The following is an 18,828-nucleotide window of genomic DNA, read 5'->3' as shown; positions in this document are numbered from 1 at the left end:
ATTGAATCTTTGGCCTTTGAGAATGCGAATGCAGCATGCAAAAGAATAATCAGGCTATTAAAGGCAAGATCTGCACCTTTGGAAGATTGGATTAGAGACATACTTAATGTTGAGGCTCATGAGCATGATCATATGTGGGTAGGAGAAGCAATTTCAAAAGGTTTGAGGAGTGTTAGATGTTTTGGATGTGGAAAGCAAGGACATTTGAAAAGGGACTGTAAACAGGTCATTCCTAGAAGCAGAAGGTGTGATAAGGGAAAACACTGGACCAATGAATATAGATCAACAAAGGACAGACAGGGTAATCCTTTGCCTCAGTTTTTGGGAAAATCCCGGAGGGGCCTCATGCAGGCCCCCATAGCAAATCCAGTTTAAACCTTTCTTGCAACTGTAGAGGAAACCCCTGCTCAGAGTGATTAAATAACCAAGTGCCTATTGGAATAAATCATGCTGGTCAGGATGATGAAACAGAGAGAATAGAAAATTCAGGAGAAAACAAAGAAAATTTTTTTGGCAAACTTCTATTAAGGAACAGAAACCAAAATTAACGATAAAAATAAATGGTCATATAGAGTACTAACTAATTCTAGAAAAAAGGCTTCAATTAGTTGTATATATATGTCTTTGTGTTCGAGTCTCTTATCAGTTTTCTGCAAGAAATCACGGCCTAACATCAACTGAAGTCTCCAGAAAGAAGATGGGACTCCACAACAACAACAATTCCACATGGACAATAATAATATCACTAAGCTAACAAACATCATCTACAGATCAACTTTGAACTACAAGGTGCTCAGAGCAATTTTGAGATGACTAGCTGAGATGATCCAGTCTGAAAGACTACTTGAATAAGGACTTGAGATAAACCCTGAACTTTGGCATTATACACAGACTGGATAATGAAGGATATAGTTACCTTTCCTAGAATTTGACAATTAACCTAAATTTTTTCTTTCAGGATAAAGATAACTTCACTGATACCCAGCAGGAAGCAATTTTGAGAATACAATGCCCACATTCCCAAAGAGGTGGTGTGGGGCAGGTTGTTTTTTGGTTCTTTTAATGGGTTTTGGTTCTGGGATAAATTCCACTCTTTAGGGGGGTTGGTTACAAGTTGTTGTCAAGGGTTAGGAAAAAGGCTAAGCAAAGGAGATTAGATTTAAGGTTCTTGTTTAAAAAAAGAAAGAAAAGAAAAGAAAAAGACATTTACTAGTTTTAAATACTTTACATTATTACCAACTATTAGGATATAAAGAAATGAAAGTTAGTAGTTAGACATTACAATAGAACTTGTAGTCATATTAGATATGTTTTAAAAATTGAACAGATATATTTTAGACAGGTCATCTTCAAACCCTTCAGAGATCTACAGAATATGGCATTTAAAATGTTTTAATGACTTAGAAATTTTTCTTTTTTGAGACATGTCGGCTCCTGGCAGTACCAATCTACTTCAGAGAAAATATGGGCATTGAAGAAACTGCATATGGAGCTAACTTTCATTGTGGCAAAAGTTAGCCACTGGACAATAAAGTATCCTTGAATCAACAGGACAAAATGGACAGACAGGACACGAAACAAAGGACTAATTGTTGCCAAAACAAGTGTGGTTATGGCTTTATCAAAAGGCATCTTCTGAGGCCAGGACAATATGGGCACCATCCCTGAAGTGGCCTTCACAATCCGGAAAAGGTACAGTGCCCTTTTCTTCAAAGGCAGCTGAACAGGCAGTGGGCCGATGGCTTCTGTTGTGCAATGGAACAGCAGCTGAAAGCTCATGCCTCTCAATAGTAGACTGGCATTTAATAGAGGGATGTGGAGAAGAAGGGATGCTGAGATGAAGCCATATATACACAGCCAAGAAGAATGGTCAGCTGAATTCAAAAACTGTCAACAATTTCCAGAATTTAAGATCCTGAATCATGACATGACACTAGTAGAATTCAGGTGTTTCTGGTACATGGACTGCTCTCACCCAATGTGAGGTTGAACTGTTGACCCTGTGTACATCCTACTTCACAAATGAGTCTGTCAGATACACTAAGCCTATAGGCTGAAGATGATGCCCCAACACTGCGGAGAAACCTCAGGTGACTGTCCAGGCAGCTCGTTGTTTCTGTCAACTCACAAATTTTTTGGAAGTTGCTTGAGTGCACTTCCTGTTTTTATTTTTGTTAGCTAATATTATTTCCTTCTTGGGTCTCTGAGGGAGTTGAAGTTTAGTTAGTTATAGTTGAAGATTAATTAGGATAGAAAGTGAATTAGATACATTTTGGACTTACCAAAATAGGATAGATAAGGGAATTATTTTCTCTGATTTGACAAATACAAATGGACTAGACATTGTTTAGGTATTTGTTACTTGTATATATTGTATATAGTTATTGTACTTTTGTATATTGTTTTTTCTTTTGTTAGTTATAACCTTTTGCCTTTTTTTTCTTTTTATTAAAATAGAAAAGGGGAAATATGGTGGTATTTTATTTATACTGAAATGTGATTTTTATTGTATGTTAATAAATAAAGTTGCCCAGGGGTCAGAGCTATTAGAGCCATAGCAAGAGCATGGTGGTGGTGGCGCACACCTTTAATCCTAGCACTTGGTAGAATAGATAGGTAGATCTCTGTGTGTTCAGGGATACAGCCAGCATTGGAGACCTTTAAGACCTGGAGGGCGGTACTTACAGGCAGTGATGAGGCAGTCATGTGTTTGTGGTTACAACCAATGAGAAGACAGAACAGAAAGTCTATTTAAAGACAGACACACAGGAAGTAGCTTTTTTTCCAGGAAGCTAGGAGCACTGCAGGAGGAAAGATTGTAGCTCTGAGCTCTGTCCTCTCGGCTTTCTCTTTTACATTGGTTCTGTGTTTTTTATTTTAATAAGACTATTGGTTACATCTACTACAAGACCAGGCAAGAAATTTGAGATACCATCAAAAGCTCAGATCTTTGAATTCTATTGGGATACATGAGGAAACAGTATTCTCAATCAATAGCATAGACAAGATTAATAGAAAGATCACAGAGGAATTCTTCATCCAAGTAAGGAAATATATACACACACTGATACAAGAATCAAACAAAACCCCAACCAGACAAGATCAGAAAAAGAAAACTCCAAAGCATATGATAGTAGCACCACCAAATATACAGGACTAAGAAAAATATTGAAAGCTTAAGAAAAAAAAGTATGCAAGTCATTTGGAAATGAACATGCCCAGGGCAACAGCTGGATTATCAAATAAAACTCTGAAAAGCAGAAGAACCTGAAGCAATGAACTTCAAATACTAAAAGGCCATGCATGTCAACCAGGACTCATGGACCCAGTGAATCTGTCTGCCATAGCTGAAGCAGAAACACTTCTATGGTACAAGCAGCCTGAAACAGTCATACCAAATAACAAAGTCTAAACAGACTGCTAAATGTAATACTTCTAACTGAACAGAGGAGTAAGTGTGAGAGGAGACTTTTAGAAAGAAAACAAGCAAAACTAGAATTAAAGGAAATATAAAGGGCATCTAACAACACAAAACAACAGGAAAATAAAACACTGCAATCTAGGTACAACTTTCAACAACGAATCCAGATATCAATGGCCTCAACACTCCAGTCAAAAGACAAAGGCTACCTAAACAAATTAAGAAACAAAATCCAACTATCTATTGTCTATGAAAAATCCCATCTTAGTTTAAAAGTCAAGCACCATCTTACAATGAATGGATGCAAAATGTATTCTAAGCAAACAGTGTCAGGAAGCAAGCAGGTATCACCATCCTAATATCTGAAAAATCATTTTCAAACTAAAATGATGCAGAAGAGACAAAGATATGTACTTCATACTAATTAAAGTTTCAACAAATACAAAATAGAATACTTACACACACACACACACACACACACACACACAGAGAGAGAGAGAGAGAGAGAGAGAGAGACAGAGAGACAGAGAGACAGAGAGACAGAGAGACAGAGAAGGAAAGAGAGAGTCATATCTTCAGCTGCACCCAACTTCACAAGAAACCTAATGGAACAAAAGGCACAGATCAACACAGACCCAATAACATTACGTGATTGCAAACACCGAGTTTTCCAATTGATTGGTCATCCGGCCCAAATACATACATACAATCTCAGAATTAAATGACATCTTCATTCAATTGACCTAACCAATAATTAAATATTCCACCTCAACACCAAAGAATATATATTCCACTCAGCAGCACAAAGAGGCTCCTCTTAAATAGAGCATATGCCTAGAGACAAAGGAAACTTTAAGAAATACAGAAAATTGAAATAATGCCATGTACAGTATGTAACCATTGAGTCATAAAAGTTAAAATTGACAGGAAAATAAACTCCAGTATGCATATAAACAAATAAATAACCTAATGATCCAAGTTAAGAATTTGAAGAAAAAAAGAACAAACCAAACCCCCAAACAGTAGATAGTAAGAAATAATAAAAAGTAAATGAATTAAATAGAAACAAAGAAAACTGTACAAAGAATTAATGAATCTAATTGCTATTTTTCTGAGAAGATAAAGATGACCCACTGACCCCTTTATCAAGAAGATTCTCTTGAGTCCCACACCAGAATGTACAAGTAGACACGAAGCAGAGATCAACAGAGTCTAGGGATCCCAGTCCCAGTTGATACATCAACTTTACAACTCCAGCATCTATAGCTCAAGGAACATCACAGAAGAGGCAGGTGGAAAGACTGCAAACATCAGGAAGTCTGCTGTGAAACAAACAGTCTCTCATGGAAATGGCTACATTAACAAGATCTGAACAGAGACAATATCAATAGACATGCTAAGGAAGAAGTGGGGAGGAATCTCTGAGGGTCATGCTCCTGGACAAGGAACTGCAGGAAACTAATGACTGCTGAGATAGGAATAATGAGTCTCTCTCAGACAGGAATGCCTAATTGCTTGACCAATGAAACTGTAGTCAACACTGAAACCATGTAACTACAAACAAGACAACTGAACTCAGTAGGTTGTAGTTATCCATTTGTGCCTCTGTGTGTGAATGTGTGCATTGAAGAGTAATTATAAGGGAAGAAGAGACTATCGATTTGAGACCTGTGGGGACATGGAAGAAGCGGGAGCATGGGGAGAGTGCTGGAGGGAAGAAAGGGAAGTGGGAAAGGGATCCAATTGTACTTTAGTTAAAATCTATAGAAAAGAAAACATTCCTTTAATAACATACACAAGAAAGGAAATCATAAAAGAATTGAATATTGTGTCATGTTTACCCATACAAATCATGTTTTCTATGATATGTATAACAAAGTAATTATGTTCACTTACTGCAATGCATTCATTTAATGTGTTTTTTATAATGTGTGTGGGTAGCTAAGAAGACAACTTAGAAGTTAATAGCATGCTTTGCTCTTCAAGAGGACCTGTGTTCTGTTCTCAGAACCTATGTGGTATTTTACAATCACCTGTAACTTCAGTTACAAAGAATACAACACCATCTTCTCTCTCCCACAAGCACCAGACATGAACATGGTGCACATGCCTGGTGTACATGCAGGCAAACACTCACACATGAAATAAACAAATAAAATGAATTACAATACAGTGTAGTGGAACTATTAATGAACTAGACACTATGTCAACATTTTTAGGAAAAAAATGTATGAAGTAAACTAAAATGTGCTGTGAGCTGGGGAGAGGCTGGCATGTCACCCCAGTATGGTAATTTGAAAAATATTTTTACATGCAAGTATGTAATTCTGGTGCAAAACTGAGAAACTTTTTAACAAAGCAGTTTCATACAACTAATTTCTTAAACAATTCAGCTGTCAATAGACACTTGATTTTTAAAACTGCCTAGGAGGAGCTGGAAAGAGGAATGGAAAGGGGGAAAGGATATTAATTGTATCATAATTTAAATGCATTTTAAAAATAAAAACTGCTCTTTGTGGGTGAAGGGTAAGAGGAACACTCATCCACTCACCCAAAGGTAAGGGCAGTACAAACTTATAACCACTATGGAAATCTGTTTGGCCATCATTCAAGAAGCTGGTTATGGATCTACCTCAAGATCCAGCTACCCAAATAATATCTAATTACAGAGAATTGAAAAAATTCTAAATGCAACATTTTTAATCTAAAGAAGGGCTACAGAGAAGAAACTTTAAAAGACTTACGTGTGACGGTATTTTGTTGTCTCAAGAGGAGTAAGTCATGCTGAATAATCACCGTTTTTCTGCCAAGTATGGAAATGGTGGTAGACAATGTTATTATTTTAATATGGATGGAAAACCATTTATCAATATATTAAATATTTAAGATATTTCAAATACAATATAAGATTCCATCAGGTCATCTGGCTATACCCTTCAAATTTATTAGTTCTAAAAGGTTTTACAAAGTTTCTCATTTTAGAAGGAAAAAACAGAGTGAAATGGTGTAGATTTACTACGGTTCAAACCATCTGGATTATCTTGACAGGATGGAAAGTGCCCTAATATAGGAAGGAGTCCTAAGTATTCTTGCTCTGGGAAAGTGTTTCCTTAGGCTCCAGCTTAAGTTTCCAAAACTCAGGATTTCCCTACTTTAGGTTAACAGTTTGCTATGAACATTTCACCACCTAAAAACAGGCACGGAAATAGTAAAGCAGTATCTAACTTGCTTCTCAGTCTTGAACTGATTAGAATCCTAAATGAAAGCACACTGTAATTCATGAATGGACCTATTATCAAATGCTACAGAATTCAGAATTTGATATTACTGAAATAAAGAGTAAGCCCATGGTGAGAGTAAGCCCATGGTAAGAACACTAATGGATTCCAAGACATAGGTTGCTCTATTGCTGGTCTTCCTTTAGCCAAGAAGGGAACAATGATCAGAGTTTTGTCATAATGATCCTGAATCGCCATGCTTATCATCAACCTACATGGAAGACAAAAATCGTTTTTTATAAATGCTATAAGTATACTCATGGGTTGTGATGGGGCTTAAATACTGAATACAGTTAATATAATTTAGATTCACAAAATTGTATTCATTGTCTTCCTTCTGAGGCAGAGTTGTGAAATATCCTGAAATCTTGAGGTAAAGATTCAAGTATCTTGAAAAATGTTCCTTTACACAGAAAAAGCACTTAGTAGGCCAATCACTTTCTGTCAACTTCCCTGGGAAAGGCGCTAGAGATCTGTCACAAACACAGATTGTGCTACAGAGGATGATATAAAGGAACCCTTGCCTACAGATTACTATGAAAGAAAGAAAGCATCTCTGGCCTCTTTCTGCAAGTGCTTGGATTCATGTGATAATTTAGTATATCCGCAAACCCATCTGATGGCTAAAAAGAGAGACTCCTCCAAAGTATCGTGCCATGATGGTCTTCTAGGATACTGGAATGCTTTGAATAAGTGATAAGGTTCAGATGCCTAGCAACAGCTTTGGAGAAATCTTAAGAGTTTTAGCTGCCAGAGAACACTATGTTATATTAGGAGAAAATTTGAATTTTCAGGCACATAGTTGAATTTTCAACTACCCTTTTCTCATGGCTCCATAACTATTATGATAAAGATACAGATCAGTAGGTACAACCTGATAATCAAGTTTATTTAACACTGGACTAAAAGACAGGTGTAATCACATTAAATCCCCATGAATAAATGCTTCCTAAGTTTTCCTCATGTATGCCATATCTATCTGATATATGTAGGAATTTTTACTTTCTTGGACTGAGGGAGCATGTTAGATTGTTGAGCATTCAGGTAATAAGTTGGATGAAATATTTGGAAGATAAGTATCAAGATTTTCTGTCAAACTACAAATGTTTAGATTCAAAGAAGTAACTCAAAAACTAAAATTCTGTGCCATGCATTGCTTTATTTTTGGAACGACCAGAGCATGCTGGGATCTTGAAAGATAAAGATATTAAGGCTTCCAAAGGAGAGTTTAGCCATGAAGTTGAGTGGTAAAATAAATGCCTCATACATTCAAGTCCCTGAGTGTGATTCTCAGAATCATCACAGATCAGTCTTGAGATTAAGACTCTTGTACACCCGTTGTTATTCTGACCAATCTATCCCTTTGCTTATCTCATGGCAAGTGGAGTTGACTAAAATGCTTCCATTCCAAAAGCATTTAAATAATGAAGTCACGCTTGGTTAAAATACAACATTGGTAAATATTTCATGTCTGAATTTAGTTTCAAATAGCGTTTTAACTTCTGTACTTACGTTTTGCGTTTCCCCATAACGGCATAATAAAGAGCAGTCCATCCAAATGTGTCCTTTAAGTGGTGATCAACACCTTTCTTCAATAAAATTTCAACAATATTTTCACAATCCCATTTAACTGCATACATGAGTGTTGTTCTAGAATGACAGAGGCAATTCAGTTACTAAAATGGTGAACTGTATACATTTTACCATATAAGTATAAAGCCTTTGTGTGTAGAATTGACCATTAACTAAGTAGCCTTAAGCATCCTGAAAGCAGAGTTCAGATTCCTAAAATATGTCCAAGGCTAAAACTAGAAAACTTCTTAGCCCACTATGATACTTTATAGAGTAAAATTTGTATTTTAAATTGTTTATGGTGAATAACTGGAGAAAAGTGACCAGAAGTACAGAAAGCTTTATATGAAAAAGAATGCCATTTCCTTTCTATTCTATTGTAATATAATTCACTGTTAAATACGGAACTGCAATTTGCATGAAATAATAGTAATAATGTTATCAAATAATTTTAATGTTAAAATGAATGTTTTCAATTGCTGATACTAATATCATGCCATATATGTAAGTTTACAACTACCATTCATATATCATCCTTCTCTGCACACCACCAAAAGTATTTGAAGATTAAAGGTTGTTCACAAGGTTGTATGATTGCAAACTTGAAAACTTTGGAACTGACACTGTAAATGTAAAATCTAATAAAAATGCTATCAACTCATATAAGATCATATGGCAGTCAAAATAAAAATCAAAAAAACAACCTCTCATTATCAAAGGGAATATGAACCTGACTATCATTCTTTGGCATAACCATTTCATGTAATAGATATTTTTTAGATATGTAACTGATGTTTTATTGACTTTTTCTAATCTATTCCAATAACACATTTGAAATGAATGATTTTTACTATTCTAGACTATTTTCAACACAAGCAGTGTTTTAAAAATGCAAAGTGTAGTACCTTTGATATTTATCACATACGTGAAGATTCGCAGCGTTTGTGATTAGGTATGCTGCCATGCAGTATTTCCTTTCTCGGAGGGCTAGCAGCAGAGGGGTCAACCCATCCTGTAATGATATCAATTAATCATTCACAATACTGCATATTTCACAACTGAACTGAAAATCATATATGTAGCCCTGTGATCATAATGTTTACCATAGACTTGACCACAGTAGTCTTTTCCTTATTAGCCTAATGCACCTTCTAACGATCCTCAAGATTGCAATATTCTAACCACGCCTACAGTCATCACAAAGTCCTCTAGTCCATTACAGAACTCATGTGACACCCATGGACCTATGGTTCCTGTCACAGAAGTTGTCATAGTACTTTGAAGCCATGGCCCTCTCCCCTCAGAGTTTATCTAAAGAGACACACAGTAGCAAAGGTGTTAGATCCTAAGTTGCATGGATGAGCAAAATTGTCTTTTCTATGTCAAAAATTCTCCTGTATTTCAAAAGACAGTTATGTGGCAGATGTACCATTTCCCAACAGAAAAATCAATTAAGCATGATGACAAAACTATGGAATTGTCCAGTATTTAAAACCTGATTTCTGAAGTACTGTTTGGCAAATCTTCTGTGGGGCAAACATGAGCGACAGCAAAAGTTGTTTCTCAGGCACAATTCTCTGATATTGTAATGATGTGGTATTTGCTGAGGACACAGAGGAAGCTCTGCTTGATTCTCCATTCAGGAAGGGCCAGGGGTAACAATGTCTGCCTCTTGCTCTGAACAGGTCACCAAAGAAATGACCTCAAAATGAGTACAATCTCAAAGAATCTTTTTTCATTCTTCGAACTCACAAAGATCTGCCTGCCTCTGCCTCCCGAGTGCTCAAATTAAAGGCGTGCGCCAACACTGCCCAACTCAAAGAATCTTTTATTGCTTACCTTGAAATGTATTCTGTCCTGTTACAAGTTGAAAACTGTTTTAGTGTTTAGAAAATCCAGTACATTTTTAAAATGTTTTTTATTTATATTATTTTTAGACAATTTCCTACATGATATCTGTATTTACGTAGTTTCTACACCCTCACTCCTCCAACTCCCCCTAACTCCCTCTGAAATTCAGGACATGTTTTTTATTACTATCACACACACATGTGTATTATGTACAACTTACTGGTTCCATGTAATGTGAACAGACTCTCTGTGTGCCTCTTTTTTATGTCTCTGCCTCTCCTTTTCTTTTTCCCTCCCCCTCTGTCTCCCGCTCTTCCTGTATGTGTGTTGGTTTGTGTGTGTGTTCATGTGTGTGTATGTGCATGTGTGTAAATGTGTGTGTTTTTAAGGATGGCCACTGTGGCTGGATAAACTATTGAGGAGTTTAGAGTGTATCGCTGGAGAAAATTGAAATCTACTCTCAGCAGTTATGGATAATGGGCAACTCTTTATTTACGAGTGTAGTTTTGAAGTTTCCCCTATCAAGTGTTTGCATGTCAACTGGTGTTTTCCTTGTGCAGGTCTTATTTAGGCAACCATATTATTGAGATTTCATAGATGAATTATCCCTTCTGTATCTAGGAGACACTTTTCTGCAACAGTCATCCTGGTCACTGGAACTCAGAGTTTTTTTGTTTGTTTGTTTTTTTGTTTGTTTGTTTGATTGTTTGGGCTTTTTTTCTTTAGAACTTTCTTTCTCAGTGTCACCTAAAACTTAAGTGTGGGTGTTGTATTGTAGATGTAGGATTGTGGTAGGCACCCATGCTCCTTTGGTTTTTGCATTTTCACTAGTTGTGGATCTCTGTTATACTCTGTATTTGCTGCATTTTAATCATCATTGCATCTAAGTCCAATTTACTGAGTGACTGTACTGTGCTATAGCTATACAGATCTGTGTAATTGAAGTTTTAGAGATGGGCAAGGCATTGCTTTCTTTCTGATTTATATTTTGCTTAGAAAACAATCTAAGCAGGAATCAAAATAGAGCAATAATTTAAAAGTATTTTAAACATTAGGTGATTCAGAAATGAAGGCACAACTGTAATCCCATCAAGAGAGTGCAGGGTATTGCAGGAGGATCATGACTTCTAGGAAAGTCTGGGCTACATAGTGAAACCCTATCTAAAAAATTAATATTGGAAGTCTATGATGATTTTAGGATTATCAATATCTGTGAGATTAAGAAGATGTATTGTAATTGACAGGAGTGAAAAAGCCTTGCCCAACTCCACAGCTAACAAAAGACACAGTGCCAGGTAGGGAAAAATTCCCTAGGCTTTTTGGGAGTTCCAGAGATTTCCCAAACAATATGAGCTAACAACCCCTGCTCTTGGTTGCCTCCAGTCACTTAAGTGTAAGATCTTGTTACAAAAGACACCAAATCCTTTGGAGGGAAGACTGGCAGGAGTAAAGCTGGAACTAACCCAGTGATTCCTACCCAAGTACTAGCTTCCTTAGAATCTGTGGTGCTCTGCAAACTGCCAAAGGAGAAAAGGAATCTTCAGACATCTTAAATTTATATCAAAGCACTAAGAAATAAGGCTAGTAGAATGAAATACCTGTATTGGCAAAGCAGGTGAAATGGGGGAATACAGCTCTGGTTTGTTAGCAAATAAAACACACTTGGAGTTTGGATCGTGGAAGTACCTCCTGCAGGGAACCATTCCATCATAGGGGCTCAAAAGCAAAATGATTGGATTTGTTATAGTCAGGATGAAGCATAGTTTTTAAAATTCTCCTAGAGATTGAGCATGCACTGCGTTCCTGGAGAAAACGGAGGTATGAATGGACTGCGCTGTTCCATAGCCATTTGGTTTGTTTACTAAAATTTTAACCTCTGCTGCATGCGTACTAATGGATGTGTGGAAATCAAGTGCTTGTAGTGCAATGTACCATGCTTCAGTTGCAAATATTCAGTCTGTGATAGCAGTTTGAAGGTTAAGTATCACCCACAGCCTGAAGTGATTTATATCCCAGCACAGCTTGTCAATATTTTGGGTAGGTGTTGAAACTTTTGGAATTGGATATTTGATGGGTGTGATATTGGTATGTAGGCAGTTTTGGGGTACACCTATTCTGAGTTTTTCAAGGGGCCACTGATTCTGTTTCTGTGGAGATAAGAGGAGAAAGGAAGGATCACAAGTTCCTGATACCACGGACCAAGCTATCTCCAGCTGCCTATAGGAAGTTATCTTGATGGCTAACCAATGAAGAGAACCCAGCCCCTGGTGGGCGGCACCACAGCCTTGTTTCAGAACATGGCTGTGTAAGACTTTACAGAGATAGCTGCATAGTAAGCAAACAGGCACTCTGGACTCATTCATTTCTCCCTCTCTTGAGGATAGATGATATGTCAACAGCTTTCTCAAGATCCTGATTCTGTGCTTTCCCCAGTAATATATAGTAACTTGGAAATGTAAGTCAAATAATCCTTTTAGTCCATTATCTATTTTTATAAATATTTTCTATGGCTCCATAAAAGTAAGCTAAATTCTCTAATACTGATTTCAATAAATTAACATTTACTTCTCCCCATTTGGAAATAATTTTGAGAGCTATATTCAATGCAATTTAATCATATTCACCCCTTCCCTTTCACTACTTTCCAAATGCACCCCTCTTCTGTACCCATCCATCTTTCTAACCTTATTGATATAAACCCCCTCTCAAGTCTCTGGGGTCACTGTAGAAGATCAGGGTAAAGCTTGTAAGAGCCAGGTCCACTGGATGATCAAAAGCAAAGAGTGTCTCATGGGCACACCAGCGTAGATGTTCATATGGCATCACAGTCACCGTGAAAACATGCAGAAGACCCTTGGAAGCTCAAGTGACACAAAATCTCATTATGCAAGCAGGAATTTAGCATGAAGGTCTGCTCTGAGCTGAGGACTTCTCTATAGTTACAGCTGCTAGGACTGGATAGACATTTTCATTTAAAGGTGTGGCCTGGGTGGACTGATCATGCTCCAGTGGATGGTCATATACCCAAGAGTATGTGGGCAGCACAAATTGGACTCAATGGGGGTAAAAAACAATAACAACATATCAATACTTAGATGGATACCGATCAAGTTATTTCAAAGGGCCGGTCAAGTAATACTTAAACTTCTAAACATGAAAAATTTGGACCAAGGTATGACAACTGTTAAAGCATATAGTTTTCAAATACTTGGGAATTCAATTTAGAAAATCTTTACCTTTGTAGTATCTTCAATGTTTCCCCCAAATTCAAGAAGACTGCTGGCAATATCTGGCCTGTCTACATACACTGCATGGTGGATCGCTGCTTCTCCATTGCAGTCTTTAATATTGGGATCTGCTCCATGATGAAGTAGGACAGACACGATCTCTATCTCCCAGCTCTGTATAGCCTGTGGATATTGTTACCAGGAAAACACTGTTAATTTAAAGAATACACGAGAAACTTCCCCCAGCTTTCACCATGATTTATATTTAAGTGACTTTAATTTTACTTTCGTTCTAAACACTTAGATCAACTTAATTACTGAAATTGAAGTCTTTGAAATACCTTCATTAGTGGTGTGGACTTTTGATTGTCAAGGGCATTTATCTTACAGTCCTTAAATAACAGTAAACGAACCAGATCGATATGACCATAGAAACACGCAAAGTGGAGCGCAGTTCTGTGGGAATGAGAGACATTTTGAAGGAAAACTGTAAGGCACTATTATCAACATACACAATCACTCTGGCATTTATAAATATTATATAACATTTAAGTCCATAGACCTCTAAAAATATTTAACTTCAAAATTTATTTTTATTTGCTCTTATAATTTACTGTATTTAAAAATTTACTACAACTATCATTTATGGCAGTGTGAATAATACACACACCTGCTGCAGCCTAGAGAAGTGCTCTATTAGTGAACTACGTAGTAAAGAGCAGCCTATTTGAACAAAAAAAACATGACTATTGGGTGAACTCATTTTCAGTTTGAATCCTACTCTAGACACTGCCATCAACCACCTACTTCTCAGCCTTCCTGTGTTGTGAATTCTTGTCCAGAAAATGAGTGTTAAAAGGAATACTTCTATCAAATTAGGATGACTCAATTAGATTTTTTGCAACTATTCAGAAAATATTCTTCAACAACAACTGAACAATCTTTTAGGTATTTAAGTTATGAACGTTAACACTATAATAAACATATTTCAAGTCAATATTAGTTCCATTATCTCTATTTTGTAAATATATTAAGGAGTATAAACTTTAGAGTCTAAGGATATCTCTTCAAAACTTGAGACAAGTTCTACTATAAACTTATGCTTCTGCTGCCTCAGCCTTCAAAGAGCTTGGATTGTAGATATGACACACCACTGAGCTTGAGATTTGGTTTTTTGCACATTTTAACTCAGCTAAAATTGAAATGTCATTTACAATTCATAATGTACAACAGTGACTGCCAAAACTTAAAGGCAATTCTTAATACATAAGATAGCATGTCATTTGTGCCATGCATGATGTCTCTACTAAGTGAAATGTGATATATAATATGATATACATATATATATATATATATATATATACATATATACATATCCATGTATATAAAACATTTCTAGACTTTTACTGGATTTTTTAAAGAAAGTAATGAAATGTACTATTGATAAAAACTGAAAAGTATCAACAGCAAAATCTAAATGCACAGCAAACTTGGCTTTGATTTTTAAGAAACTTTAATTCAAAGGAACTAAGTATGGAATTTCAATTCAAATACATAAGAATGGCCATTTTTGACAATAGTTAAATTCACAGCATACATACGAATTAGATACGTGCTAAGCCTAACATCAGTGTCTAATATCAGTTTCACCAGGGAGATTTAGTACACTGTGGGCCACCTCAAACAAACCCAAAATTGGGAAAGCAAGATAGTTTGTTGATTTGTAAATCATGAAATTCACAGCAAGTTCCATTTACCTCTATCAGAAGTAAGTAAAGATATCAGAAGTAACTTTCAGAGAACTTGGAGCTTGTCAGCACATTGTGTTATTAAAATGGTGGCAGATCAAGGCCGCACTGAATAAACTTTCAGAAACACATGAAGTAATGAGTGAAGAAACGTAAGAGAAATTTATGGAGATGGGAGAGTGAGATCCCCATGAAACTAGTGAGAAACAACAAGAAAATGAAGGAGCAGCAGGAAGAGGAGAAATATCAAGTTTTGATTATTTCTATTATTTTCAGTGAGGAATATAAATGTTAGTACACACAGATAAAAGATTCATAGTGAATGTTTTTGGGTGATTTTAGGTGGGAGGAAAACATTGAGGAACACTACTTGATCTCTGTAGTTTCTACAGTTTACACAACATTGTGTTTAATAGGTACATTGAAATTAAATCCCATTTCTTTATAGTTTGTTAGATTATTCCATTGTGTATTCGATGCTCCATAAGAAAATGCTCCATAGGGGGATTGCGGGGTGACAGTAAACCTGCTGGAGCTTTGGTCTATGGTTCTCCTGCTCCAGAAGAAGGTCTGGACACTGGAGCTCTGTGTGATCACGGGTGCCAAGGAGACTGTAGTCCAGAAAGCACAGCTGGTCTCTTCTCACCCCTGTTGCCCTCAACAGAGCTAGTCAAGGTAGGCTTCTCCCATCACCCGATTTCATCATTAATGATTTCATCATTAGCTTCCAAGTGTTCTTACCGTTTCTCTTCATCCTCATCATTCACATGAAAATTCTTCTTCATGAGGAGACGCAGCACCACTTTGAGCTTTCCCATGCATACTGCTTCATGAAATTCGTTTTCAGGGTCATAAGGCTGGCAGTACCTGTCTTCAGTTCCACAGTAAAAGCAGGACAAGTATCCCGTTGCCCTGCTTGGGCCATCACAAAATCCCAAGGGAGTTTTCGGCTCCTTCTTACAGCACAAGAGCTTCCTCCGGGTGGACAACATAGCTGTGACCACCTTTCTATCAACTCAACACTAAGTAATTTTAGGAAATGATGGACTTTTAACCACTGACCGTCTAACAACCAGAGCCTGACTCTGTGACTCCCACAAGTGCGAGGCTATGGTTTGACCAGTCAAACCGAAGCATCCAGTTATAGAACAGTCGTTGCTAAGCAACACTGGTAAACAAAAGCATGCTCGTTCTTCCTCAGGCATAACTGACAGTTTCATGGAGCAAATAGTGCTCACTGCGCATGTGCAATGTAAGCATGGTGGTCTCCTGGGCTTTAGTTTGTGTATATCCTGCAAGATCTCGATCTCTTTATTTCTTTATTCCCCACAACAATCTTGATTGGTACTTACTTTCTTTGGGGGTGTAATTACTCATTATGATATCTTTTTTTGGTTTTGTTCTTATTTTACTGAGTGTTGGTTTTTTATTTCCTTTTTCACTAAGAGGTCAAGGATGGGCATGTCTTTAAGGAAATTTCTCTCTTGAAGCTTCTCCCTGATATTTTTGGTTCAGTGTTCTTTGAATTTTCAATGTAGTGAAAAGCTGTAAAATTACTATTTTTGTGACTGAGGAGTGATGGTACACACCTTAATCCCAGCCTTTGGCAGGAGGCAGAGACATATGGATTTCTGTGAGTTCTAGGTCAGCCTGGTCTAATGAGCCAGAGCTGCATAGTGAGAACCTCCTTAAGAAAATGAAATGAAAAGATGTTTTTAGTTTTACATGATTTCAATACTAAGAGGAGAAGTTTTTATCTGGTCATGTCTGTTGTGATTCTAAATTTATTCTGTGCACCTGGGTGTATTTATTTCTCTTGATATGAGGAAATTTCTGCTGTTGTTTCATAGAGCATATTTTCTATCCCTGAAAATCTCCACACACTATCTGTAGTGTTAGATACTTATATTTGCTGTCTGAGCTACTTTTGAACGAGAATGTCCCACACAGGTTCAGCTATTTGAACACTTGGTCCCAGAGGGTGGTGCTAATTGGGGAGGATGTGGAACATCTGGGAGATGGAGCCTTGATAGATGACATCTGTCTCTGGAGACAGGCCTTGAATGGTCATAGTCTCTGCCCATTGTGTTTGCTCTCTGCTTCCTGAGTGTGGTTGAGATGGAACCTCTAAACTTCCTTTTCCTGCCCCCAGGTTGGCCATTTGTGCTAAGTCTCCCCACCATGATAGACTCCTATGCTTTTGGAACTTAAAGCCTAAATACACTCTTCATTCTGTAAGATGCTTCTGGTCATGATGTTTTATCATAGAAACAGAAAATTAACAAACGCAATCTCTGAACAGTAGCATCTCAGGGATCATAAAAGATGTGCTCATTACTTTTAATTTATTAATATCTAAATATAATAATACACATACCTTTGTATCTCTAATGTTTTTGTACTGGATTTTCACTCTAATGCTGATTCTTTTGAAAGAATTTCTATGCTTTGTGTATAGAGACATATTTCCATTAAAAAAAAACCTGCAAAAGTGAAATTCCCAATAGCCAGTGACTCCAATGAGTACATGAGCAACACAAATTCTACTTGGTGTATTTGGAGCAGGGACACAGGTGTTGGGTGGTGGACCTGGGAGAAATGGGAAGCTAATGTGATTGTTACACACTTTTTGCAATTCCCAATAAGCAATACAAATATTATGTCGGAAAAATTACTGTGATAGTTTTCACATTCTTTCTCCTGAATTTCACATCCAAGTTGTGTATTAATTTTCTTATACATTCAGTTGTTTTATTTGTATCCTCACTGTAATAATGGATGTTTCATTTCTAATTATTTTAAATTTTATTTATATAATAGTAGTTATTCTTCCCACAGCTCCAGAGAAGCTAGGAAACAAGGAGGATCCTAAGAGGGACACATGGATCACCTTGAGAAGGGGAAATAAATGAGTTCTCCATGTGTAAAACTGGTGATGGTGGGCAATATGGGGAGGGGATGGGAGCTGAAAACATGTGGGAACAGGATAGTCAAGGGGGGGATGGATGGAGTGGGAGAGCAATGAAAGAGATATTTTGATAGAGAGAGAAATTATGGGGTTAAGGAGAAACCTGGTGCTAGGGAAATTCCCAGGAATCCACAAAGACAACCCCAGATTAGACTACCAGAAATAGTCGAGAGGATGCCTGAACTACCCTACCTGGGTAATCAGATTAGTGAATAGCATAACTGTCATCATTATGATGGAAGCAGATGCAGAGATCCATAGCCAAGCACCAGGCCAATCTCAGGGAGTCCAATCCAAGAGAGGGAGGAGGGATTCTATGAGCAAGAGGGTCAAGATCATGATGGGGAAATATACAGAGACTACTGAACCAAGCTCATAGGAACTCACAAACTTTAGACAGCTTTGGAACCCCACATGGGACTGGACTAGGCCCTCTGCATACCGGAGACAGTTGTGTAGCTGGGTCTACTTGAAGGGACCCTAGCAATGGGACCAGGATCTATCCCTGGTACATGAGCTGGCTTTAGGAGCCTATTACCAATGGTGGGGCACCTTGCTCAGCCATGATGCAAGGGGGAGGGCCTTGGTCCTGCCTCAACTGAATGTAGCAGGCTCTGCTGACTCCCCATGGGAGGCCTTACCCTTTGAGAGGAGGGGATGGGGGTTGGGTCAGGGGGAGGAAGGCTGTGGGGGAGTGGAAGGAGGGATGAGAGGAGGATCTGTCACTGGTGTGTAAAATGAATAAAAAATTCTTAAATTAAAA

At 37.4% G+C, this 18,828-nt stretch overlaps 1 protein-coding gene across 1 annotated transcript in view; it reads right to left on the bottom strand.

The window, feature by feature from the left end:
* Positions 1-18,828, bottom strand: part of LOC107401374 (uncharacterized) — a 246,397-nt gene that overhangs the window by 210,344 nt on the left and 17,225 nt on the right. The window contains exons 2-6 of the mRNA XM_076573782.1: positions 13,691-13,805; positions 13,359-13,532; positions 9,177-9,283; positions 8,212-8,349; positions 6,166-6,224 (exon numbers count right to left, since the gene is read on the bottom strand). Coding sequence (XP_076429897.1) covers positions 6,166-6,224; positions 8,212-8,349; positions 9,177-9,283; positions 13,359-13,532; positions 13,691-13,805 — 593 coding nt within the window. The remainder of the gene's footprint in view (positions 1-6,165; positions 6,225-8,211; positions 8,350-9,176; positions 9,284-13,358; positions 13,533-13,690; positions 13,806-18,828) is intronic.

Source organism: Peromyscus maniculatus, chromosome 6 (assembly GCF_049852395.1).
Source record: "Peromyscus maniculatus bairdii isolate BWxNUB_F1_BW_parent chromosome 6, HU_Pman_BW_mat_3.1, whole genome shotgun sequence".
Lineage (NCBI taxonomy): Eukaryota > Metazoa > Chordata > Mammalia > Rodentia > Cricetidae > Peromyscus > Peromyscus maniculatus.
The sequence above is the reverse complement of the archived record's forward strand: the minus strand, read 5'-3'. Positions and strand labels throughout refer to the sequence as shown.